This window comes from Pituophis catenifer, unplaced genomic scaffold, assembly GCF_029215685.1.
Source record: "Pituophis catenifer annectens isolate HBS135680 unplaced genomic scaffold, rPitCat1.0.hap2 SCAF_1, whole genome shotgun sequence".
In the NCBI taxonomy this organism is placed as follows: Eukaryota; Metazoa; Chordata; class Lepidosauria; order Squamata; family Colubridae; genus Pituophis; species Pituophis catenifer.
In genome coordinates, this window is record NW_027256881.1 from 70,712,885 (window position 1) to 70,740,512 (window position 27,628).

The 27,628-nt window shown below is 37.8% G+C and overlaps 1 protein-coding gene across 1 annotated transcript in view; it reads right to left on the reverse strand.

Annotated features, from left to right (window-relative positions):
• The window catches only part of DISC1 (DISC1 scaffold protein), a 148,213-nt gene that overhangs the window by 15,325 nt on the left and 105,260 nt on the right, over nucleotides 1–27,628 (reverse strand). Inside the window, exon 10 of the mRNA XM_070950888.1 lies at nucleotides 14,638–14,911. Coding sequence (XP_070806989.1) covers nucleotides 14,638–14,911 — 274 coding nt within the window. The remainder of the gene's footprint in view (nucleotides 1–14,637; nucleotides 14,912–27,628) is intronic.

Consider the following 27,628-nt stretch of genomic DNA (forward strand, 5'->3'; position numbering starts at 1 on the left):
ACCTCCAGAGGCTCCTTCAAGTGGAGAGAGCGAAGTGGAGGAGCCTCTCCTCAATGCTTGAGCACACAGGATTGCCAAAAGGCAGGAGTGGCTACTCAGGAGGAGGAGGCCTACTCGAGAATAGGACTTGAGGATAATTGGCTACTCCCTTAGCCTATTTAAGTCACACGCAACTAGTGCTTTCTTGCTGGAAACAACTCGTATTTATTATCAGAGTATTTTGGTTTATCGTATCTTATTTTCTGGGCTGGTTGCCAACCTTTGCCGGTCTTATTTATTCTTGCTACTTAATAAATTTGATAAGGACCATTGGTGTGTGTCAATATCCTCGGAAATCCTGAGCTGGGGCAGAACAATGGGGCAAGAGGCTTTGGGCAAAAGAGGATGCCAGCAAAATATGGAGATCATAAACCAGGAAAGAAAAGATGTCTAGGAAAGACAAGAATGCTGAAGAGAAATGTTCCGAACGGAATCAAATGAGGTTAAAGGAAAGTAGAAATAATGTATTGAAACTGCCTAGAAACAATATTCTAGAATGAAAGAAATATTTTTAGGGAGAGAGTGACAAAGAAGAACACAGCCATACATTGACAGAGAAATGTGAAATGATCAAGCAGATCTGAGAAATGGTCAAGTGTTACAAGATCAGATAATTGAGAGAGTAAGAGAAATCCAAGAAGTTGCTTCACTGACTATAACAAGGCCGGTCTAATAAGTGTGTCAGAGCATGATTCTTCAGAAGTATCTTTACAATAAGCAAGAAACTACTGTACTCGGGGAACTGATCTGATATTTCTAGTGGTGATACTGGTTGTGAAAGCTGAGCACAGATAGCAAAGGAAAGAAGATAGATTCCTTCAAATCATACATTTGAAAAAAAGTTTCTATGAGTACTATTGAATGTAATAAAAACCAATGGATCTGATCTGGGCCAAATAAAAGCTAACTGCTCCCTTGACCAGCAAGAAGTTCACATTTTTGGGGAAACTGATACAAACAGATGATGAACTAGGAAAAATCATTATATTTGACAATGTTAAAAAAAAATAGGAAAGGGGGAAGACAACAGATAATGTTGATACATAGCTTAAAACAAATTATTAGTCATATTGCTTAAGATAGATCAAGATACTAAGCATTCATCCGGTCCTTACATTGTATGTTGTAGATGCAATGTCTAGAAGCCATAGCACTTCCACAAATACAAAAATATGGATCAGATATGTAGATGACACCTTCACCACAATAAAACAGGACCAATTGGAGAACACCTACAGAACCATTAATAACATTTTTAAAGGAATCCAGTTTACTAGAGAAAAAGAAAACAACAACTACCCTTTCTGGACATCCTGATCATCAGAGACCACAATGGCAGGTCTAGAGAAAAAAACCCATACTAATCAGGTGCTCCATTACCAAAGCAACAATCCAACCATCTACAAGAGAAACTACGTAATCAGCACATGGAATCAGCATGTAAATGACTGTAAAAACAGACCTAAGCAGACCAAAAGAACCAACAACTCCAGAAGAAAAAACAGGACAACATACAATGTAAGGACTGCAACAACCACTATATAGGACAAACAGGCAGAAGATATAGCCTTATTTGTCTTGTCTAACTGCTTATATCATTTTGAATGGCTGAAATGGTGAGTAGAGAATCTTCTTATATTATTAAAACAGAGGACCTCTATGCTAACCAAACTACTGAAAAAATACTAAGTAGATTTCAAACCTATCAGGTTTAAAATTAGGTAATTTTCTAGGGGAGAACAGCTTTTTCATAGTTCATTCAAGAAATTATTCATAAATATATGGCATTGTATGCCAAGAAAAATCTTATAACTCTTCATATCTATATAAATCCTTTATTTACTGAACAAGGATTGAAGTGCTCCAGCAGTATAAACATTGTTTGTTCATGTTGTGGATTATAAATCTTATGCTAAGAAAAACATTTTGAATATAAGCCTCTCTGAGAAAAGTTAAGCAGATTTCCTATTTATGATGATATTTATTTGTGTCTGTTCAGTGTCACATATATTCCAGTGTGACAGTCCAGTTTGTTTTCTGATGGGACTTCACAGGTTCCTTTAGGCTTTGGAGCACCCCTACTGCTTTTGATAAGCATCACAAGTGGGGTGCAAGTTTACTTCCTGGAGACCATATGCTATATCTCCTGGTGTCTAAGACAGCCCCTATTCTCTTGGCAACTGTTACTGCTAATGGCTAGACATTACCTATGAATAATAATTATTTTTTTCTAAAAACGGTGTTTCCGTTAATTGGAGAAAAGGTTCTATGATTCTCTTATAATTCAACAAATTCCAGACATATTGATCCTCGCATGCCTTGGTTTTCTTACTTTAATTTTTCTAGTATAATTTAATTACTTTTATCCTGAATATTTTACTCCTTTTATTACACCTTTCCACAATGAGAACATATGAGCTTATTTCAGTATGAGTAGACTATCAAGAGTAAAAACACGAGTGTTCTCATCCTACCACTGAACAAACATTTTATTGATTCTAAGAAAATGTCATTTCATGCTGACCTTTCTGTTTATACATGCCCATGGAATCAGTGAAGAAAATATTTTTTTCTAGTTGAGAAATTATTAAGTATAGTGAGTCTCAGTATTTATGAATGTAGGTAACAAGCATTTATTTATACTGAAATTAGGGGATTTAAACTGTATGAGAGTATTTATGAATGTAACAGGGGGAGGAAATATCCAAACATGCCCTTTGTAGCTCAATATGGCTTTCTGAACCATTAAAATTATTTAACAAAGTCATTGAAGAATAAAACTATTTCACAAAATAGTAATTAGCAATAAAATCATTTTATCACCATTATTAACATCAGCAGCAACTGTACCATCCTACTTTAGCAAGATAAATGCATGCTATTCTATTAGAGATGTAAAATATCACACTTTTCAACAACAACAAAGCATTTCTCACAATCAAGAAAAATGTTCCTGGTTGATCTTTACATATACAGTAGCTAGGATCAAACATCTTTATTACTATAAGTTTGTGAGCTGAAGCATGCAATAGAAGGCATCTCGCTTGTGAGGGGCCCTTGGTGAGGGGTCCTTGGTGCTCTCTTGGAGCTTGTTTTCTTGCAGATGTTTCATTACCCAAACTAGGTAACATCATCAGTGCTAGGTAACAACATTTTGGTTGTTTTGAGAAAACCTTCCTCATTCTCCAGCGCGCTGTTTGGAGAATCAAAAGCGTGGGTTATTCAATGTCTATTAGCCAGAGACTGAGTGAGTGTTCAGTCAATGTTCAATTCCTTTAGACACGCCTCCCTCGCTCGGCTGAGCTTCAGTTTTATTCACTCAGTCGAGCTAGAGAGACTGCTTTTTATTTGCTCTGGTGAACCAATAGATAATTGTATTACACCACGTTTTGGATTCCTGCTAAATTTCATTAAAATTTTCATTTCTATTTCTTCTGATTGGAGCTGAACCATCAATTGTGTATTGTGGAGACTTTCATACCGATCTTCTCCTCCGCTGCCGACGGAATAGGAAAAAGGACAGGAACTTTCCACTATTCTCATCTACATGAGAGTTTTTCACATATTTGCAGAATACAGAACCTGATCCTTAAAAAACTAAAACTAAAAAAAAAAAAAAAATACAACCATCAGGACCCCTGATCAAGAGACAAAATTCTAATGATAGAAAATTGATTGCATTCAAGTAAACTTTTTTTGTCCATATCTCTCACAAAATCAAATTCTTAAAGAACCCTAGAGTTCCTCAGGAAAAAAAATCAAAAATCCTGCTCTAAATTAAAGTGCTTTGATATTCTCTTAAGTAAATAATTTTGCTTATTTCTAATACACATAGATAACAAATTATACATTTTAACAAATCATAATACGAATACAACTGATCCCGGATCTCCACACTTTCCGTAAGGCCCTGAAGATGTTTTTATTTCAGCAAGCCGGCCTGGCCTGAATAGGTTTTATGGGTTAGTTTTTTAATTGTATAGCTTGGGGTTTTAAATTGGGAGGCCGATTAATTTAATTTATTTTTAGTCATCTTAACTTTTATATTGTATGTTTTTAATTTTCGGCTGTTCACCACCCTGAGTTCCTTTGGGGAGAAGGGCGGTATATAAATTCAAATAATAATAACAACAACAACAACAACAACAACAACAACAACAACAATAATAATAATAATAATAATGCTTTTAAAAGACAACTAAAACAAAAGCAGAATATAAGAAAGTAGTAATTGAGCAGCGAGCTGAAAATTGGAAAAGCAAAGCTCTGCATGGCCAATACTTGAAAAGTATTGAAGGCAAAGCTGACCAGAAACTAACTTGGAACTGGTTAAGATCAGGAGTACTGAAAAAAGAAACAGAAAGCTTTATTTTGGCAGCTCAAGAACAAGCCCTAGCCACAAACTGCATGAAGGCAAAAATTCAACATTACCATCCACAGCAAATGCTGCCTCTGCAATGAGAATGATGAGACAGTCGACCACCTGATCAGTAGGTGCAGCAAAATTTCACAAACTGACTACCTACAACGCCATGACCGTGTTGCTAAGATCATTCACTGGAAATTGTGCCAGAAGTTTGGATTTGAGTTCAGCAAAAACCACTGGGAACATCAGGTTGAGAAAGTTTTAGAGAATGAGAAACTCAAGATCTTGTGGGATTTTAGGATTCAGACTGACAGGCACTTGGTCCACAACACACCTGACATAACAATAGTTGAAAAGAAAAAAGTATGGTTCATTGACATTGCAATACCTGGTGATGCACGGATTGAAGATAAGCAGCAAGAAAAAATCACAAAGTACCGGGACTTGCAAATTGAAGTTGAGCAACTGTGGAAAAAGAAATCGTGTGTTGTCCCGATTGTAATTGGAGCCCTTGGAGCAAAACCCAAAGGGCTACCCCGCTATTTAGAAATTCTAAATTTGCCAAACTTGAACATTTTGACTCTACAAAAAGCCACCTTACTCAGAACAGCTTACATCCTCCGACAATACCTTAACAGTTCCTAGGTCCTTGGTTAGGACTCGAGCTGCTGAGCTATTAACCAGCCTCAAAGGCTGTAAATCTCACTAAAGATTAACCAATAATAATAATAATAAGCTTAACAAATTATGCAGACATTCCGTATGGAGATTTTTACAGTTCCTTAACTGTCTTATTCTCTCTCTCCCTGATTCACATAGGTCATGGGTGTCAAACCCGATTGTGTCACATGACATATTGTGACATATCATGACATTTTTTGCCTTTATGGAGCAGGGGTGGGCGTGGCCTGCACCTTCCCATGGGCCACCAGTTTGACACCCCTGATGTAGGTGTTATTAGATTAGATTGTTAGCTGCAGAATGTTCCTAAAGCTGGAGCCACATACAACAACAACAATGTTCAACAATCATTACAACTTCCTGCATTCCTAAACGTCTTTCTTTGTATATACCTCTATGTTCATCAAAAGGTGTCTTAATTAGGCAGGAAGCTTTTTGGGATCTAGGATACCATTTTTCTAGTGCTGCCAAGAAGCAAATTTGAGATCATTTCATAATACTTGTATCTATCAGGTTGTCTCATCCTGCCATGAACCACTTATGTCAATTTATCTAAGTACAAGTGGCTTGAGATGGTGCTAGAATAATAAGATCTGATCTGTTTGTTCATTAAAAAAAAATGGGTTACCCCATGCATAATTGAAACAGAATGGAAATACAACCAAACAAGTTAAGAAATACCAATTTCTATAATGTTCATTTTATCTGAATTTTATCTAGTTATTTCCAGCAATAATAAATTGGAATAAAGTGAACAGGAAAAAGAATACCTTCAGTGTTGTATTGTAGACAGCATCTATTTTTATTGACGTTAAAAATCTTAATACACTATCTTAAATCAAGTCTTTTCCAGGAAGTATGTAAACATCATCCCCAGTATGACTATGCTTAGTAGAGCACTAAATGCCCAATTCCCTTTATAATATAGTGGTACCTCGGTACTCACCATTAATTGGTTCCAGGAGGCACAAAGAGTACCAAAAAAAGCTGAATACCAAATGAATTTTTCCCATAAGGAATATTGTAGTGAGTCATAAGACAACCAAAAACGACAAGTTCAACCTTGTGCGTTGAGTACCAAACAAACAATAGGTACCAGGACAAAATTTTTGCAGTCAAAATGCATTGAGTACCAAATTCAATGAGTTTGAAAGCAGTTGAGTACCAAGGCACCACTGTGTAGGATTTCTCTTCTCTTCCTCTCAGTAAAGAAAGCAAAACATAGACTCTCAATACAATTCTTTTTACTATATATAAAGAATTTATATGCCGCCTTGAGTCTTTGGAGAAAGGCGGCATACAAGTTGAATAAATAAATAAATAAATTTAATTAATTTAAAAATAGAAGTACATGCTTTCTTAAAGACTTTGCCCTTCATATACCGTATATCAAATCCCAGATCTAGAGGCTATATTAATCTATAGAAATTTCTAGAGTGCTGACAACAGCACTACAGTTAGTTAAAAGTAGCTAACTATTGCAATACACAATGCAATATTCTCTACAGAGAGGAAGGAAAGCCACAACAAATCCTTTAGAGATTCTAGGCCTATTTATTTTTATTTTACTTATTTTATTTGTCAAACATGTATAAGATAACAGATAAGTATAAACATGATTATGAGTACAGGAAATGGATACGAATAAATGGGGAAAGTAGGACAGGGACGGTAGGCACGTTGTTGTGCTTATGCATGCCCCTTACAGACCTTAAGTCTGTATTTAAGTTATTTAAGGCCATCTCTTTTATCATCTTTTTTTAATATAAATTTTATTTAAAGTTTTAAAGTGAACATAAAACTAACACAAACTAAATGAAGAATAAAGACAACAAAGAAAGGGAAAGAAAAAAAAGTGCAAAGGGAAAGGATAAAAGAAATAGAAGCCAAAAAGTTTTGGATGCAAACACATACACTAATGCAGAATATTTTAAAAACTAAAATACAATTGAAACCAGAGGCTTTTCTTTGGGGACTAATGGATTAGCAACAAGAAAAAAAGTTGTGGAACTTTGTTTCATGACAACTGCGACAAGATTATTATACGCTCAAAAGCTTCGACACTGCCCACAATGGAGGAATGGTTGGTGAAGATGATGGAACTTGCAGAGCTGGTTAAATTAACTTCTCTGATTAGAGAAAAGACATCTTACATTTAGGACTGATTGGAAACCCTTTATAGATTTTTTGCATGAAATGGTAAAAAAAAAAATACTTAGGACTTGTGGTTTTGATGATGGGATAATAGAAATGGCGAGGTTCTTTTTCTATGATTTTTTGTAATCATAGAATGAGAAATAGCTTTCTAATCATACTTGTATTTGCTGCAAAGGAAATTGGAATCTCTCTCTTTCTTCTCAGGGATGAAAATTGAATATTCATTCTGAAACATACTATACAGCACAGTAATTTGGTTGTTACTCTTCTTGCCCGTCTCCTCCATAGCTTTTGGCTTTACTTGCTGCTTTAAATTATCAGAAAACATTTTCCTAAAATGTGCTTTATACTGACAATGAAGGAAGAGGGCAGGCAAATCAATGATCGTAATATTAATATTTGTACATATTTGTAAAAATTCTCCTTATATGCCCTCAAATTCAGTAAAAGACTAAAGTAAAATAGCCTATAGTTACAAATCCCATCAAAGAAGCAACAGCAGCGATAATATTGGTGTCAGGATAACATTCTGTTTATGGACACTCAAATATTGTCTAAATTTCCTACATTATAAAGAATAGATTATGGTTTCCTGCTTCTTTATAGCACAAGATTGAAGGAAGATGTGTAACAGAGGCTTTACAGCCTAAAGAGACTTCTTTTCACTTAGTGAAATGGGAATTGTTAAATAATCATCATTTTTTTTCATTAAACTAACATCAACAAAATGGACTTTTGGAGTATATCTTAATTTGAAAAGAAATTCACTTTGCAAAATTTGGCTATAAAATGTTGTATTTACTTTTTTAAAAAAAATAGTTATTTTTTTTAAAAAATAATAAAATGGAAACAGTACCTTCCATTTTTTTATTTTGTATTGCAAATTGCCAAAAACTATTGCCAATGGGCCAAATTGATTCCCCATAATGGGGGAGGGACATTCTCCCATTTCCACAGAAATTTTGTGGATGATTAATTTTAGTAAGTCCTCCCATTTTCTGGTTTATCAGATTTTAATTTTCTTGGAGAAGCACTATTCCCAGTACAGTATGTCCTTCCTTTCCTTGAGCAAATTTCTTTACATTTTTTTTCAGCTTCTCGGTTTTGCAAATCTGCAAATTATAAATAGAATTAAGAGAGAGGGAAATTGGCTCACTTTAGGGAAAAAAAGTCAAATTCCCCAGCATCAATTCTCCAGCCTTCATAATCAGCAGTTGCTAGCGATCAAAACAGAATAAAAATATGCTGCTAGATTCTAATTATAATTCCAAATTAGTTGGAGATTCTATTTGGTAAAGTTTTCATTTAACATATCTATGAATTTTCATGCATCTTTTTGGCACAAATGTACATATTTGTAATTTTACCTGATATACAGTTTTTGCCAGCAATTTCCCCTAATGCAAAAATTTTGGTACACTATTTTCATGCATTATTTGTAGGTATATATGCATGCAAGATTTCTCTAATGTTTATTTTTATTTTATTTGTAAATGACAAATGGTATTGCAGTTTGGCTACCTATGAAGTTGCAATTATTTTTCCATTATTCAAAAATGTGAAATTGTCTTAAGTTTTTGTACAAATACAAACTAATCAACTTGTCTCATCTTCCTTCTCCAGTGCTGTATCTCTGCAAAAGCAGTGACTACAACATTCTTAAAGGTGCTCTACAGTTTTCTACAGGTGTTTTCAGGAAGTATTTATATGTAAAATCACAAGAACATGTCAAGTTTATATCACCTTCTCACATTATTACATGACTTTATTCTCATGGACATGTTCCTTTAGATTCCTCAGGGATTTCTTGGACAGCATTGTTAAGGATGGGTAATGATAGTGAAAAAGAGTCAAAACATTTCTCATTAGACAGTAAAATATTTAGACAAAAATGAATATTTAATGGGCATGGAATCATGTTCATTTGCAAATTCCTGGAACTATCGTCTTAATGAGAAAGTCAAACACAATATCAAGGACTTTTGCAAGGAGAATAGTTAATTATCTACTCATAAAGCGCCTGATTTTAGGATACCAGTTCAAGAAGGCAGGGAAATCTTATATGTTCTCAACATATAAGATGAATTCCCAGAACAAAATAAATTGATGCTTTCATTTTGGACAGCTCCCGTCATGTATATATGCTATACTGTACATCCTCTACAAAATAAGCATGATACAGAAAAAGATGGGGTTCTGCTGAACAAATTTAAAAATGGAAAATGTGTAATGTATATATCCTTCTATGTACATTTTTTATCTTTAGAAAAAAAAATATGCCTTTTTCATTTGATGGCAATCGAAGCACTTGGAAAGGTTAAATCCCCCAGCATGACTTCTCCAGTCCCTGCAATTAGTAGGTGTTAACTATACACAGAAATATGTACTCTGCAGGAGATCTTGACTGCAGATTTCCACCACCTGTCTAATTAGATTTCTGGGATCCAAATACATGCATATAATTTTTCATTACCTAAGAATGGTAAAGTAAGTTATCCTATTATATTATGAAGATAGAAACTAAGCACCTTGAAATGATATCAGCAATGTAATTATTCTCAGTAATAAAGCTATTGGACAAAGCTATTTAGGTCACACCTGAAGCAAATTATTTCTGAGAAACTTTTCCGAAAGATTCCAGCTTCCTCTATAAAGAAAAAAACCTTAAAGATTAAAAATACTTTGAACCAACCCAACTGCCTGAAATGAACTTTTCTTAGGTCCATATTTTCCCAAAGAAATTTGTAATTTCATCATTCCTGAGTGGGAGATGAGGGACAAAGCATACCACATGAGAACCAGAATCTCTGATCTTAGAGGGTTTGTTGCAGGAGTTCATACTTTCAAATAGATTTGGAAGACGCGCTTTGGAACATATAAGCCTAAAAAAGTCAGCCTGCTTTCACAGACATAGTTCAGGAGAAAGATACTATGCTTGTACCTGTAGGAAGTCTGAAGTACTGGTTTTGAATCATTTAAAGAAGGCTAATACTTTTTCTTGAATGAGAAAGAAATATATTAGCTGGGTCGCACCTCATTCTAAACTATAATGAATGAGTTTTCATATGCTAGGTCCTAAGCAAAGTACTTTTACTTTTTTTTTTAGTACAAAGTACTAAACAAAGTAACAAAGTAGGGACGTGGTGGCTCAGTGACTAAGATGCTGAGCTTGTCGATCAAAAGATCGGCAGTTCAGTGGTTCGAATCGCTAGTGCCGCGTAATGGGGTGAGCTCCCGTTACTTGTCCCAGCTTCTGCCAACCTAGCAGTTTGAAAGCATGTAAAAAATGCAAGTAGAAAAATAGGGACCACCTTTGGTGGGAAGGTAATAGTGTTCCGTGTGCCTTTGGCATTTAGTCATGCTGGACACATGACCACAGAGACGTCTTTGGAAGCGCTAGCTCTTTGGCTTTGAAACAAAGATGAGCACCACCCCTAGATTAGGGAATGACTAGCACATATGTGTGAGGGGAACCTTTACCTTTACCTTAAGCACAGTACATTACAGCTTTACATTACAGTAATAAGGGCATTCTGAATATTTCTACTTATTATTGCAAAAGCAGACACTTTATTTTGTATTCAGTACTGATCTGCTTCTTCTCTACTTCAATTTACCAGGAATTTTGGACCACAAAAACTTCCTTGGAAAATCCAACTACTGTTATCTTCTACTGTTTGTGGTTCCCAGAATGCTTGCAATGCATTCTTTCATGTTCCAACAGTAGGCACTTTTTCTTTTATTTATTCATCAAGGACCAGGGTGTGATTAGGGTGCTGGGCTGGAGGTTAGCATTCAGGACCCTAGTGCTGCCCTTGGGCAAGGTAAGCTCCCATCCTTCTCTCCGGAGACATGAAAGGAACCTGCAACTGGGCATCCCCCAGGCAATAGTGATGTCACCAGCCTGTCCTTTCAACCCTGAAGTGAGTGTTCCAAAATGAGTGTGATGTGATTTATTCATCATATTTATATAGCTGTCCATCTCATAAAATGTGAGTCTTGGTGGTGCACAATAAAGAAATTAAAAAAAACAATAATATAGAAAACAATCAACAATTAAGAAATGTCAATATAATTTTAAAAAGGCAAGGAGAGAGCTGTAGATTTTAACAATAATAGAGCTCCTTCCACAATTCTTCATTCCCTTGGAACCCAAACTGATGACACAGCTAGGTCTTAAAGGACTTGTAAAATGCTAACAGAGATGGTGCATGATGTTCCATAAGGCAGATGCTACACAGAAAAGAGGTGCTACCTCTTCTGCTAGATGTGATGGGACAGGCAGACATTGTGTGTGTGTGTGATAGAATTTCATTTTTAATGTGGGCCAGTATGCTCACAGTAAAAAAAAATGACAATAAAGGTTTTATCTCCTCTCCCCTCCCCTCCTCATCTCATGTCATCTCATGTCATCTCATGTCATGTCATCTCATCTCATCTCATCTCATCTCATCTCATCTCTGTAGTTTGCACCAGCTGAAGTTTCTAGATGCTCTTCAAGGACAGCCCCATGTAGAGCACATTACAATAGTCCATCTTGGAGTTGACCAGGGCATGAGTGACCATGAGCAGAGCTTCCCAATCTAGAACCAGCACTATTGGAGCACAACACAAAACTGTACAAAGGTGCTGCCAGCCACAACTGCCACCTGCTCTTCAAGCAGGAGTTACAAGTCTAGAAGAACCTTCAAGTTGCAAACTGGATCTGTTTGAGGCAGTGTATCCCAATTGACAATCATAGCAGGCAATATCAACAGCTGCAATTAATAGGTTATGGAATCAGGGCTCCGTTCGTGAAAGGGGATTTCCAGTCTTGCTTATTGGAATTACCATACAGCAGACAGAAAATATAAAACCATCTCTACTGTACCATATAAAGGTGTGAGAAAAGGAAGTCAACAACTTCACTGTACAGGGGGTGACACCATTAAAAGAATATTTGAAGACTGATCGGATAGCCTTTCCTGCCCGCTCAGAGGCTGACAACTGTTATGTCTGTTGTCATAAAACAGGGGTGTCAAACTGGCGACCTGCAGGCAGGATGTGTCACGTGCAGGCCACGCCCACCCCAACTCCAGGAATGGGAAAAACATTGCAAAATGTCATGTGACAGCAATGTGATATGGCGAGTTTGACACCCGTGCCATAAAAGAACAAAGATATAGTTCTTAGCCCTGTTTATCTAAGTGTTTGGGGACTTTTTTCTTCCCGAGGGAAGTCCAGTAAAGTTGCCAAACTCTGTTTTGCTGAAAGGCTGAAATTTGGCTACTATTTGTAATTTGATTCAGAACTAAATTTATTGGACCAATGAGAAATTCTTAATGTATTTGTGGCTTGCCTTCTTATAAATTTCAAGTAATCTCTAATATGTAATGAGACACCATTATATAATTCAGAGTTGATTTGCTTTATCTATATGCATAGTTGATTAAGTATTCATTTAATTTTGGGAAAGACAGTAGCTTTGAAGACGAGCTTTGGTAAAATAAATTAGCTCCCAAAATAATTCAGAACTTTTCACCCATATTATTGAGTAAAATAATTATAGCTGAAGGAAGACTTTAAAAAAAGAAAAATCTTATGGTGCACTGAAAATATTGAGTACATTTTTCTGACCTTAACATCCTTGACTTCTGGTTCTCTCTATTCTCCTCAGTCTGAGGCAGCTAAGAGCTAATACTTTTTCATCCTTTTAAATAAATGATAAATGCACAACAAATGTCAGATCCATCCAAAGACTCACTTTCTCAAACTTAGAGTTTTCATTTTACAAGGCACTGCCTGGAGCTACCAGCAGCACTTTCAAAACACTTTTCACCCAAAGGACTGTCCTGCACCAGATAGTCTCTCCCCAATAAGATCTTCTTTGAAAGACCAGATTATATCTACCATTAGACATCTCAATCTGTACCTTTGAGCCAACCCTGATGCCTGAATTAAGCAAACCCATCCTAATCTGTTCCATTTTAGCTCACCTCAGATGGAAGATTCCTCAGATGGACTATGGCATTAATAGATAAATTAACAACTGATTTGAAAAGTATTAAAATGACTGAGTAATGTGAACTTTTTTCTGAAGAGATTTTTTTTTCTAATATAGTATTTCAATAGGCACGTTTCTTCTTTGGCTCTTTCCATTGCCCAGGAAACATTTTGGAAAGATTGTGGCTGGCGAGAGTGGTTACTTTTTTGTCTGAATCAGTAATATATAAAGAACATTGATATACGGAGGTTTCTATCTTAACCACTGTAAAATAAATCCCTGTGATTGAATTTAAATGGATACTGAGTGGCTGTACAATTCCTTTCCTTTTCTCCCTTGTTATATTCTAGCTTTGATATATACCCTGGATATTTGTGTGGAAAAGGTTTCTAGCTTTTTTTTAAAAAAAAAAAACCTAGACATTGTCCTTCTGAAGTAGAAAGACCTTGAAAAAATAAAACAGAACTGGCACTTTCACTATTAAAGGCACAGATGCAGCCCTCTGATTTTGCTTATGTTAGATGTATGCTTTTATTCCAATGCAAGTTCAAGATTCAGAAAATAATGATGTAGTTTAGCCAGGAGTCAAAATGCAGAGAAGAAACAGGGTATTTTGCAGAAGAATGCATACTTTCATTTTAGAAATAAACAGTCCTTTTGTGATACAAGCCAAAATACTTGCAAATTTTTAAGTGGCTCATCAATAAGATTGGGCTACTTCAAGCCAGCCTTGCTTGCTTCTTCTCTTCTCTGCCTCTGCCCCACCCCCACCCCCACCCAAATTTATCAGTATGGCATGAAGGGGTGGTTCATGTCTTGGCCAAATTAGAGCTTGAGGCTTGCCAGTAAGTAACTTCAGAGCACAAAGATTCAATTATAGATTAAATTTGCCAGGAATTTGGGGTGGAGGGAGCAACTGGGAAACTCTTCAGTGGAAGAAAGGGGAAGACTGCAGGAGAGCTGACTACAGGGAAGGCTGAACATAATGGCTGGTAGGGAAACATCCGGAATGGCCCTCAAGTATCTCATACTGTTTCTGAACTGAGAGTTGTTTGGGTTATCTTGCTGCTGTCAACTGAAAGGATAACATGAATTACAAAGCAAGAGAGAGAGAGAAAATCACACAAAGAAACAACCTCCTACTTGAGATAACACACTACATGTACAGTGGGTGCATGCCAGTAGGATGTTATTACAGGGATTATGATAATCAATGAAAGTCAACATACTGCAATGCATCAAGCATCCCTTTCTCATTTCATCATCTGACTCCAATAAATAATGCATTTCACTTTTTTTTTACTAGGCTGGCTTGCTTGCAGACCAAAATGGAACAAGCTTCATCAAAACTGAAAAGAATGACTGCTGGAAACTAACTGGAAAACAAAACAAATACATAAAAAATCGATACCTCTTTCACTTCACAGGGCGTACTTTGGTGTTTCTTCCCAATAAGGGGGTGTCGAAAAGATTTTTGCTTGGAACTATTAACTGAAAAGCAATTTGACTGTTCCCACTTTGAGGTTAAAAAGGCAAATTCCATATCCTCTATTTCCTCAGTTTGTTTCTCTTCTCCCTCCGAAACATAAGAGCCATTTTTGTGGAGAAGAAACCCATGGATCAACAGCTGACAGGCCTCTAAGTCAACTTCACATACTCTTTCTAAAAGATGGCTTCTTCCACAGCTGAAAGAAAAGGCAACATAAAAATCAATAATTTGCTTAGATAAAAAAGCTCATGTCTCATTTAAAATGTCAGGATTCTCTTGGTTTCTTTTAGGGCATTTTGTTTTTACCATTATAAAAACAGTTCTAATAAAAGACTCAGTAGATGTGTTCCCTTGTCAGTTCATTATATTCTTACCCCATCTTTATTACTTTATAAGTAAACTCAAGGTGGCAAATATACCAGTGGTGGGTTTCAAAAATTGTTACTACCGGTTCTGTGGGTGTGGCTTGGCTTCATGGGCGTGGCTTCGTGGGCATGGCAGGGGAAGGATACTGTAAAATCTCCATTCCCTCCCCACTCCAGGGGAAGGTTACTGCAAAATCCCCATTTCCTCCCAATCAGCTGGGACTCGGGAAGCAGAGAATAGATGGGGGCGGGGCCAGTCAGAGGTGGTATTTGTCGGTTCTCCGAACTACTCAAAATTTCCACTACCGGTTCTCCAGAACTGGTCAGAACCTGCTGAAACCCACTTCTGAAATATACCTAACACTCCTTACTCTTCCTGTGTTCCCCACAACTACAACCTTGTGAGGTGAGTTGAGTGGCCCTATGACAATTCACAGTGGCCAACTCGCCACAGCAAACTCACCACGGCTACCTTGCCATGGGACAACTTACTGCAGGGCAAGAGTTACACTAATATCAAAGAAATGGAACAGAATAATTAAAGAAAGAATGCAAAAGGAGAGACAAAATGAAACGTGAATGACAAAACTTAAAATATTTATTTATTTATTTTAAATAATTAAATTGAATTGTTAAATTGTCCCACAGTGAGTTGGCCATGGTGCATTGTCCCGCGGTGAGTTGGCGGAGGCAAGTTGGCCAGAGCGAATTGGCCCATTCTAGATTTGGGCTGAGAGTGAGTGACTGGCCCAAAGTCACCCAGTCTAAACAAAACTGTTTGATTAGAATAATAGCTACTTATTTCAGTATGAATTTTGGTGAATGTGGTTACTATCAAGGAACTTGCTTAACATCAAGGGAAACCTGCAGTGGCATGCACATTCATTTAAGAAGGGATGGTTTAGTTTGTACTTCATCCTATTCTGCAGCTCTTTCAAGAAATCACAACATTCAGTTTGGCCTCGTTCAAATATATACTATCTATACAATGACCAGGATCCAATGCTCAAGGCTACCATGGGAGCTTCAGAAAAGCATGAAAGCATCCATTTTCATGAGTAAAAATACTACAAAGCATGAGTCAAGTCTTTTTGATAGGAAGAAATAAGTAAACACTGAAGTCCATTTTAGGTATGCAGGATTTAATATAAAGCCACAGTCCTCTAAAGAAGCCGGTGAGAAGAATGACCCAGTTATTTTGATTGCAAAAGAATTAGGGACACATAAGAGTACATAGCAATTCCAGCTAAATCTTGTTAAAATGACATAACCTAGTTTCTCTAATGAGCAAATGACAAATAGAAATAATTTTGAAGCTAAGGAAGAATGTAATTATATGGAAGTATCAACTTCAATTTGTTTAAAATTTGTACACAGTAAAGCTAAATTCTTTATTACATTTGGTATCTTTTCTGCAGAGTATATATAAATGAAATTTCCTCATTAAGAAAACATGCAACTGAACCAGTGGTGGGATTCAAATAATTTAACAACTGGTTCTCGGCCCTAATGATTTCTTCCAAAACCAGTTCACCAAACTGCTCAGAAAGTTAACAACCGGTTTTCCCGAAGTGGTGCGAATTGGCTGAATCCCACCACTGAACTGAACTATTTAGGGTATGACTATCTACACGTAAGAGTATCTGTAATTCAGACAGGTCCAAATGTAAATAAGAGTTGGATTTAACAGTTTCAGACACAAGAAATAAACTTTTTTACTTGTTTAATTTTCCCAGCAATCAATGCTACAACCCTCATGCAGCCTGCTGCTATACATAGTCCTCAACTTATGATGGGATTCCTTCTCTTTCAAACCTCTCTATCCAGAATATGAGTTTGCTCTCCTCAAAAGAGTGAGCCTTGTCTTTCAGATGCAGATGGACTGCTGAATCTGGTCCTGATGAGTTTTCTCTCCTGTATTTGTGAAGTGGTTGTTTTGTTTCCCTAATGTTTTCAAAAGAAAAAAACCAAGAAAGTCCAATTGCCTTTGGAAAGAGCATGGGACAACCATAACCTGGATGATTGAAAATTTCCATAGATAGTGAGGTTGATGGTACTGAAGCTTGCTTGCCCTAGGAATCTATTACTGTGTTCAGCAAGACTGGAAGCACCCAAATGAGGATTGGTGAACTGATGTCATGAACTAATTAATAGGCTGACTAAAAAAAACCTGTTAAACCTCAAGGCAAAGGGATTTTGCCACCCTAGCAATTGGCTTGCTCCTGGAATAGAGGACTTCTGAAGGGAAGCTGAGTGGCTGATCCTCAACATGATCATTGGATAACAATACTGAAGGAGATTTCAAACACAGGCATAGATGCAGAATTATCAAATTCAGAAAGATCAGCAAGGGTTCTGCTAGATGATGAATAGGGTGGATCTTATAGGTCCATGTCATTGGACAAAATCGACCTCAAAGAAATGTCCTGGAGCAGACAACATCCTAAGGATATGACAATGACACCTGCAAAAGCTGCCTTTGATGCAGTCAGCCCAAGACAGCATTAGATGGCAGAATTTGAGCTCACATACTGTAAATGTGGGAACTAGACCCTGCAACAAACCCAGATATCTCCCAGCAGCAGCAGCAGCATCACAGCCCCAACAAGTATACACACAAGATTAGAGGCATCTTCATATGTTTTCACTGTAATGTGATATATGGCATCATCTGTCAGTGATGCTCCTCTGGATTCTAGGTAGGACAAATAGAACAAACTTTATACAAAACTATTAATGGGCATAAAGTTTGACATCAGCATTCAAAAAACGCCCAAAGTAATATCAAAACATTTTAACGTCCCAGAACAATCTATGAGGTGGCTGTTTTGGGGAAATGGAACTTTAAACACACCACTTAGCAAAAATTACTAAAAGTTTTAGTGCAGAAAAGAGCAAAACTAATTAGGAGACTGGAGATTAAAACGTAAAGGAGGGTTGCTGGAATTGGGTATTTCTAATTTAATGAAAAGAAGGACTAGGGATGACATGATAGCAGTGTTCCAATATTTAAGGGGCTGCCACAAAGAAGAAGGAGTCAAGCTATTCTCCAAAGACACCTGAGGGCATGCGAAGAAGCAATGGGTGAAAACTAATCAAGGACAGAAGCAATCTAGAACTAAGGAAAAATTTCCTGACAGTTAAAACAATTAAGCAGTGGAACAACTTGTCTCCAGAAGTAGTGAATGCTCCAACACTGGAAGTTTTTAAGAAGAGATTGGATAACCATTTGTCTGAAGTGGGGTAGGGCTTCCTGCCTGAGCAGGGGGCTGGACTAGAAGACCTTCAAAGTCCTTTCCAACTCTTATTCTGCTTTCAGACGATCTCAGAAGATCTCAACAAACACAAAAGGTTTTTAAGATATTATAATTGTTAGTTGATAAAATACTGACAATCTCTCTCAGATGTAATCTGCATCTGCGTAATCAGTCTGCTTTCCCTTCTCTCCCCACCCCAGTTTAAATCCTATATAAATTTAGTCTCATGAAATGAGCCAGAACTCAACCATGTGCCATTGAAGAACATTTGTTAATTTAAAAGGGTGCTACCTGACTCCTGATTTTTACCACTCTATAGACTAACACCACTCTCTTCCTACAAATGTCACAAATGAAAAAAAAAAAAAAAAGATTGCAACCAGCCTGTTCAGTAAACGCCTGGACGTTTTCAAAAGAGTTCACTGGGTGACCTTCACCAAGGCAAAGAAAGGCACAGTTTATGCCCATACAAGGGAGGAAGTTTACTTCTACTTCACTAGCACTTGTAAAATGTCATGAAGCCAAAAGCTAGAGGCTTGCAGAGGGAGAACAAGTTATCTTGATGAACAGCTCTAAGGAGATTTCAAGAAGAGTCAAAATAAAACTGAGAAATCAAAGAGAAAAAGCAAAAATGTTTACGAAGGAGAATCGGTTCAAAGATGAATGTGTTGCATGCTGTGACTGCTAAAAACAGAAAAAAAGGTTTTAGTGGAAAACACCCCCCCCCAGCTGTATGGTGTATGTGAGGATGGGGCTCCCTCCAAACAATTTTGCAACTTGAGGGTTTCGACTGGAACTCTGAACAGTGTCTCAGTGATGTCTATAAATCACAGAAACCAAAATTAAGTTTTAGTTCCTGAATTAATTCAAGATTCAACCATATGAAAGTAGTTATGTTTGCATGGATTAAACATGGAGGGGGCAGATATGTTTGGATTTTAATATTTAAAAAAATAGATTTCTTTCCTTCAAGGCTGCCTTAATAGAAAGGCAGTCTTATTTCTGAGTTGATCAAATTCGATTTAGGTTCTGCAAGTTTTTTTTATTTAAATTTGGAAAGTTGTAGAACTTATAGGACTGGAATTTCTTAATGCTAGATAAAATAAATGGATACTTGGTTAGTCTGTGCAGGCACCAAACTGTAGGACTTTATGTTCTATGTATATATGCATTCATTTGATTTAAAATGAATATACTACCTATGCTGAAATATACTACCTGTGCTGTAACTCAGTTCACAATTAAACTTATTAATGAAAAACAGCAAAACAATATGGAAGCTGTTCAAGGTTGATCCAGATACTTAAAATATGAAAGCAGCAATGGAATGAAACAGAACTGGACAGTTTCTAAAAGAGAAGGTTTTCACCAACTTCCTGAAAGCTATGCATGAGGAAATACTTGGGAAGTATAGCTACAAGTACTTTTTTAAGGAACTAGGATAATTGATTCACCTCTTATTAACCTACTACTGCTTCTTCCAACAAAAGACAATTACAGGCATTATACTCTTTTACTCTTTGCAGCCTTATTCTTACTACGCTCTTATTTTCTACAACTTCTCTGTTGGCCCAATATTCCTCTAGAACTGTTCCATCAAGAATATTATCTTGAGGAGAGTGACAGACCTCTGCAGTGCTGTACTTTTGGGATATGAAAAATGGCCTTAAACTGAATGGATTGGAACTATCTATTTTGGATTCTTTGATAAATGTATTATGTTTATGCTGAGCTACAAGGCAAGAGAGTTATGGGATTGGGGCACGCAGAAGATCTGGTTGTTACCCTATTATGGTGATTGGAATTAATAATTTAGATGAAAGACATTACAATAGACACTATATGGAATACAAATATAAAGTCACTCGGGTGTTTTTTTTATATATGAAGACATCTACTATTGATGGGGGCAGATGGTAATTGAAGATACCGAACATACTGTTGGAATTAGGATGTGATGTTACCCTAACATGGGTGATGGAGTTAACAATCCAGCTGAAAGACATTACAGAAGATATCATATGGATTACAATCTTAAAGTCATTTGAGGATTTTATTTATATAAGGGAATACTTCTTAGTGGTGTGGGCAGAAGAATAAAGATATTAAAAATTATTATGTATGGTAGTCCTGTAGGAAAGTGGGTGGAGATAGGTTAGCTTATTGATTGTTTAGTTTAAGAAAAGGGATATTATGTTTAGATATGAATACATGTAAAAGATTTGAGTTAAGAGATATATTATATGGGGGTGGAGGAAATGGGCAGACTATGAGTTGAATAAATGTCAAATTAGGATTTATTATATAGTTTTATAGTTGAAGATTGCTTTGAAATGTTATATTAATATATATAAAAGATTTGAATTAAGAGATATATGTATGGGGGAGGAGGAAAAGGGTAGATTATGAGTAGAAATTGTTAAACTGGGGGATATAATAATATTATTATGCTAAATTAGGAGTTATTATATAATGTTACAGTTGAATGTTATTTTGAAATGTATAGTATAAGGGGGATATAATAATATTATTAGAAAGAAAGGGTCAGTGTATGGGGGGTGGAGCAAAGGGATGGTAAAGTATTATATAATCTGTTATGAATTTGGGTTTTATTTTGTAGAAGCCACAGGGGGAGGGGAGGGGGAGGGGAGGGGGAGGGGGGTTAGGGAGGAGGGGGGAAAGGGGGGGAAATTTGTATTTGAAAAACTTTTTCAATAAAAAAAAAAGAACAGGTTTCTTCAAAAGAGACTTGGACTGAGCTGCCTTTTTCATTTAAAATAATGGGAAGAGCTATTAAATACCATCCTGGAAGCACTACCCTGTTTCCCTGAAAATAAGACATCCCCTGATAATAAGCCCAATTGGGCTTTTGAGCGCATGTGCTAAAATAAGCCTCCCCCCGAAAATAAGCCCTCCCTGAAAATATTTAAACGCAGATGTAGAAATCAGGTAAGATGGCAAGAGGAGCCCCATCTTGCTCCACGCATCCCAAAATAATAAGACCTCGGGCAGTGGTGGGTTGTCCCCAGTTCACACCGGTTCTATAGAACCGGTAGTAAAACCGGCGGGAGGCTCTGCCCACCGACCCCGATGTCATCAGAACGCTTCTGCACATGCGCAGAAGAGAGCAGGTGCGAGCGAGTGAAGCGAGCGCGCGCGGCCCCGTTGCGAACCGGTAGTAAAGGTATGTAGAACCCACCCCTGACTTAGGATGATAGTTTGCCATAAGTGTGAGGAAATTCCAACAAATGCAACAATTCATTGTGAAAACAGGTTTCTCCTTCTGCTTTCCAATCACACACTGCCTAGTTGCTTCTCAGTGACTGATTATATGTTTTCTCTCTGCTAAAAGTTAAACACATCAACAGCAGTTAGAATCTGCAGTTTCCTGGCTGATAGTAATAATAAAAAAAAAGCAGTTTCTGAACTCAGGCTGCACAATACCAAATCTAAATTGAAATCTAAAAATAGCCTCACAAAAGAGTTAAGAGTGAAAAAAAAGCTGACATCAATAACTTGAGGGCAGAGCAGCTCCTTGGATTTTATGAGAGGGTACCGATTATGTAACTATTCTTGTTACGTTGGGAAGCATTCAAGAAAATGAAGGGGAAGAGCAATTTTTCTACTGCTGAATCCAATAATGGATGTTTGATTATGGTTATTAAAAACAATATACCGCATAATACAGAGCAATAACAAGTCATAAAAAGCATTTCAGCATGAGTCAAGGATTGGAATTAAGCTCAGTTTCTCTCGGGGAGGGGGGTATTCTTTTCATCTGCCAGACATTTATTTCATCTAGGACACAACTTTAATCACAGCCTGTCATTTTTCTATCAATGTTCAACATCAGTGTGTTATAGTTAAATTATCTCCATGGGAAACTTAAAATGAGAGGCTGCTATAGTTGATTGTTTCTTCTTTGATTTCTTTCTAAGGTGACAAAGATAAGCTTACAGAGTGGAGTTGTCAGAAGCAGGAAATAAATTAACTAATCTATAAGGAAATCAGCAAGGCATCTTGTTAAGAGCTTACATTCTAATTGATTCATTTGATATACTGCCTCATCTTTAAAGGATATTATCTCATGTACAATATAAAGTATTTCACATTTAACCGCTCTAAGCCTTTCAAAAACATAAATCATAGACATTCAAGTGGTCCCATCCACAGCCAGCTTGCTATCTTCATTACCAAGAATACTTCTATTCGATCAGATCAGTCCTTCCTATCGTTGTCCCTCTCTTCCAAATATGTGCTCATCATTCTACGGTCATTGATTATGCTCACTCCTCATTTAGATGTCCTAGGTCAGGGGCCTCCAATCTTGGTAACTTTTAAACCTGGAGGATTTCAACTCCCAAAATTCCCCAGCCAGCTTTGCTGGCTGGGGAATTTTGGGAGTTGAAGTCCGCCAGGCTTAAAGTTGCCAAAGTTGGAGACCCCTGTCCTAGGTTGCCTTCAGGTTTATTCATAAATGAATGAATGAATTGTACACAAATCATGAGGTTTCCCCAAATGTGCTATTCTTTTCCTTTTGTGTACAAAGAAAAAGGGCAGGGTGGCAATGACAGCACTGGAGAAGCTCAACTAAAATTCTCTCTCTCTCTCTTTGTGGAACTATAAAACACATTTAGAGGGAGGAGCCAATGGTAATCAGAATGCCAATCTTTGTTCCTGTGCTTAGTATGCTAAGATATTGTTTTAGCTAAAACAAGACTAGCACTGAGACCATGTATTTACTATCTGCATAGCAGTGTCTTTCAATCACAGCAAGTGTAAGATGTGTGGCTGGGGAATTCTGGGTATTGAAGTCTACAGATCTTAAATTTGCCAAGGTTGAGAACCGCTAGCTTAAAGGATTGGGCTTCACTTTTTTCTCACCACCAAATTTCTGGCTACAAATACTTTTTTTTTGCCAGGAGATGAACTTAGAGGACAGGGTAAAGGGTAGAGGACAGATAAAACAAAACATTTTCATAACTTTCATATACTGAAGTTCTACTGAAACTGTCTTTTTCAATCTCACTCAAGCACGAGGAGCTGTATTTCATACTAATTTGATTCCTGTGATTCAGATATTCAGATGTGAAAATGTCAAGAGCTGCACAACAATGCAGGGATGTTTCTTTGTTACATTTATACCCTGGGGTCTCACAAGACTCTTGGAGGTTTTACAGAAATACATATAAATCATTAAAACATCTATAGTCCAGTTAAAAGCATACAAAAAACAAAGGATATGCATCAACTTGCAAATGCCCTCTGGAAAGTTTCTGTTTTCAATTGCATTCAGATGGCAGCGAAAGTTGAAACTAACCAGAGTTTTAGTGTGGAGAACACTTTTTAAAAAATTTTTTGATTTATATGCCGCCCTTCTCTGGAGACTCAGGGCGGCTTACAATGCGTTAAGCAATAGCCTTCATACTTTTGTATATTTATACAAAGTCAGCTTATTGCCCCCACAAACTGGGTCCTCATTTTACCTACCTTAGAAAGGATGGAAGGCTGAGTCAACCTTGAGCCTGGTGAGATTCGAACTTACAGTAGTTGCAGACAGCTGGTGTTAATCACAATGCTTTTAGTCTGCTGAGCCACCAGGCCCCTATTCAATTAATAGTGATGAGGGCATGAGTCACTGTACTAAGGTTCTCTTATTCCAAGTAGAGTTGCAACTGGTGCATCAGCCAAAGCTGAGCAAAGCTTCTCTCCCCCAGCCATGACTTCCACCTGCTGTTCAGGCAGCAGCCATGAGTACAGGAACACCATCAAGTCCCAGACATGCTCCTTCTGCAGTAATGCTTCTCCATCAAGAGACTCTCTGGAATTGCCCAGGCAATAACTCCATCCTGCGTTGATTCAAAATCGGATGCCCAGACACCAGAACAAAACCTGAGCAGCCTTACCAGCCTAGGATAGAGATGTAAAGCTGAGCATTGTCAATATACTGATAGTATTGAATCCCCAATCAATGAATGACCTCACCCAGTGGTTTCATGTAGATGTTACACAATAGTGGGGAAAGAACCAAACCTTGTCACTCTCCATTGAGAATCACCCTCTTCCACCACTAACTGGAATTGGCCATGGAAGAAGAAAAAGAAGTTGCTGCAAAACAATAATCCCAATCCCTAACCAACAAGAAGGATGAGATACTTAATGCTAGTGCAGGCTACTGGAAGTCTAAAAGGATGAGGCGTGGTGGCACAGTGGTTAGAATGCTGTATTGCAGGCTACGTCTGCTGACTGCTGGCTGCCTGCAGTTTGGCAGTCCGAATCTCACCAGGCTCAAGATTGACTCAGCCTTCCATCCTTCTGAGGTCGGTAAAATGAGGACCCAGATGGTTAGGGGCAGTATGCTGACTCTGTAAACTGTCTAGAGAGGGTTGTAAAGCACTGTGAAGCGGTATATAAATCTAAGTGCTATTGCTATCACCATCCATCTCCTTATAAAGATCCTCCACCAATGTGACCAAAGCTGTCTCCACCCAATCACAGTTGTGGACCCCAAATGACAAGGAGCCAGATAATGCATTTCATCTAAAGCATACCTAAGCATTAGTCTAGAGATGCTAGGATTTATAGTCTAGTCACAATTGAAGGATTCTTGGCACTCTGTTTCTCTATTTTTGAACTGGATATGCTTAATGACTTAGATTTGGTAGTATCTCAAGCCTATGCAAAAACTTCCTCTCTTGCTTTTAAATTCACAATTGTACATTCCTCCAAAATATATATATTTTTACCATCAGAAATATTGCATGGTGGAGCATCTCTCTTGGAGCAAGAGGATCTGCCAGATGCAATTCTTTGGATTTTTTTTGAAATATATTTTAAGAACCGTGCATCCCAAAGTACTGTGTCTTAAGGAAATAGTATAACTTAGAAGATTTTTAAAAAGGAGATCCAAGCTCAATTCAGTAGCCTGGAAGGATAAAGGTAACCTTGGATCAGTTTTGAATCAAAGAGTAAAGTAAGAACTGGGTGGTTGTATTTTGCTACTTCATAAACATCAAAGGGATCTGTCAAGGGCAGAGAGTCCTACAATCTGACCTATTTCTTATGCTGATTTTTTAAAAAAGTTGAAGCTTTGCGAAGAATATATAAGCACTATAGAATCTCTAGCTCTGAAATGGTTTAGTGCAGTTTCTTTATTTTCCAGCTAATCAGTGATACTACTCCAGGACTTATTAATTTGAGACTTGGGGAGAAAAATATCAAGGACATTAAAAAACAACAACAACAGGACCTTGTTTTGGTATCCTCCCAATCATTTCCTGCAGTGAAGCCTGCCAGGATTGTGGGGATGGGGGTTTATTTCACACCTACCCATCTCCTTTCCTTAGAGGGAAGAATGATTATGGGAAAACAGGCAGGTCTCCCAAGATCTGGAAAGGAAAGCTCAGAGCTGCCTTTCTTGTCTTTACAGATAACAGAACAACAGGCTTCCCAAACTTGTTACCAAATGTTAATTTTTAAGGAACTATTATCCTTAAGAAATAAATTATTCAAGGATTATTCTTCAGTTTTGTATTAAAAATTCCTTCTTACAGAATTATTATTCCTTAAGGAAATAAGGCTGGACTCCATCTCCAAAAGAATCAAGCAACTTTGTCTGACAAATGCCGAAAAAATTATTTTGCACATCCCTGCAAAAGGTTTGCCAAGACTTCCTACCCAAGAGGACACATATCAGATTAAATAAGGCAGTGGGACATCAGTCTATGGATAATGTTTCACCACTCTTATCTCTGCAAAGTAGACCTTAATAGTGGCTTTAAATTGAACTGCATTATATCATAAGTCTAAGGAACTCCACCACCAAGCCAAAAATAGGCAGGGAGGCTGATACAACAACAATACCAACTGATTCCTACAGCCCAACTTAAGGAACAGGGAGTCAAACCCAGTAATCTCTGGAGCAGCACCCCTAAAAGCTATAAGGGATTCCCAGATGACAATTGCCAAACTTCCAAACTTGGACAACTGCCAAACTTTCCTGGCCTGAAATCTCAACTGAAGTCAGACCTGGAACCCAGCTGGGTGTATCTCCAAAAATGCCCCCACCTTCTGGGCCCAACCTCGATAACACATGCCAGGTTGACTCTCTCATCAATCATTGGATTGCAGAGGAAGGAGACCTTATTACAGTCTGACCTTACATTTAAAAGCAGCAGCCAGAAACTGGGGCATTTGAAAGTCTGCTGACTGAGACAATAGACATTGAATGCAAAGCCAGTGTAAGACAGTGGCCAGTCCCACATTCTCCAAGAACTGTCCACTTCCTGTCTCCCATGTCTCCCAATGCCCCCATTGCTATAATACTTTGGCACACCTGTACATCCCCTAAAGGTAGCACCATCCCCCACTCTAGACTCCCAGTTCCCAATGTCCTCCATTTCATTCATCCCAGGGAAGCCAAATACCTTGATCATTTTAGCTTTACTAGCTCTCAGTGTCATCAGGATATCCTGTGACCCCCCCCTCTACTCCACCCACACAAATACATTCAGAATAATCACACTCAAAGGGGGCCCTCCTCTGATGCTCTCACCATCTGGCTATGGCAGGAGTACACAACTATAGCAACTTTATGATCTGTGGACCCTAACTCCCAGAATGGCTGGCTCAGGAATTCTGGGAGTTGAAGTTCACAAGTCATAAAGTTGCCAGGGTGACCCATTCCTGGTGTCGAGCATCAAGAAGCACTCGACATCATGTCCATGCACCGGCAGAACATGGATACCCGGCTGGAAGGGGGGGGTTGAGCCACATGGGTGATGGTGGTGGAATAGGCTTCCGAGTAGGCGTTTATGTGCACGGGTGCCTTATGGGGTCGCGTGGGGTTAGCTTACTACTCTGAGAACACTCTAGAAAAGTGACGGCATCCCAGTACGTCCGAAGGAAATGAGGAAGTACGAGACCTTCCAGCTGAATGTAATCTGGAAGGAACTATATAAGGACTCGCTTGCAAGGGCGTGACAGCTGCGTCTTTGTTTTGCTAGCTTTGCATTCCGGTTTCTGTAAGCGCTGATTGCCACGATTAAATGAAGATACACCAGCTTGGCTTTAAGCGTGTTCTTTGAGCGTGGACACGGTCCTAGGGGAGCCGAGACCTGGGCTAAGGGCTCCCTCTTCATTTACACCTCTGGCCCTATCAATCTCTCCTCTGGCTGTCACCCAGAAAAGAAGAAGGAGAGCAATGGGAAACCCACAGTTCAAAATCATCAGCAACTTAGCCAGAAGATGGAATCCCCCCAAAAAGAGTTTGTGCCTTCACCAAGGGTCCAA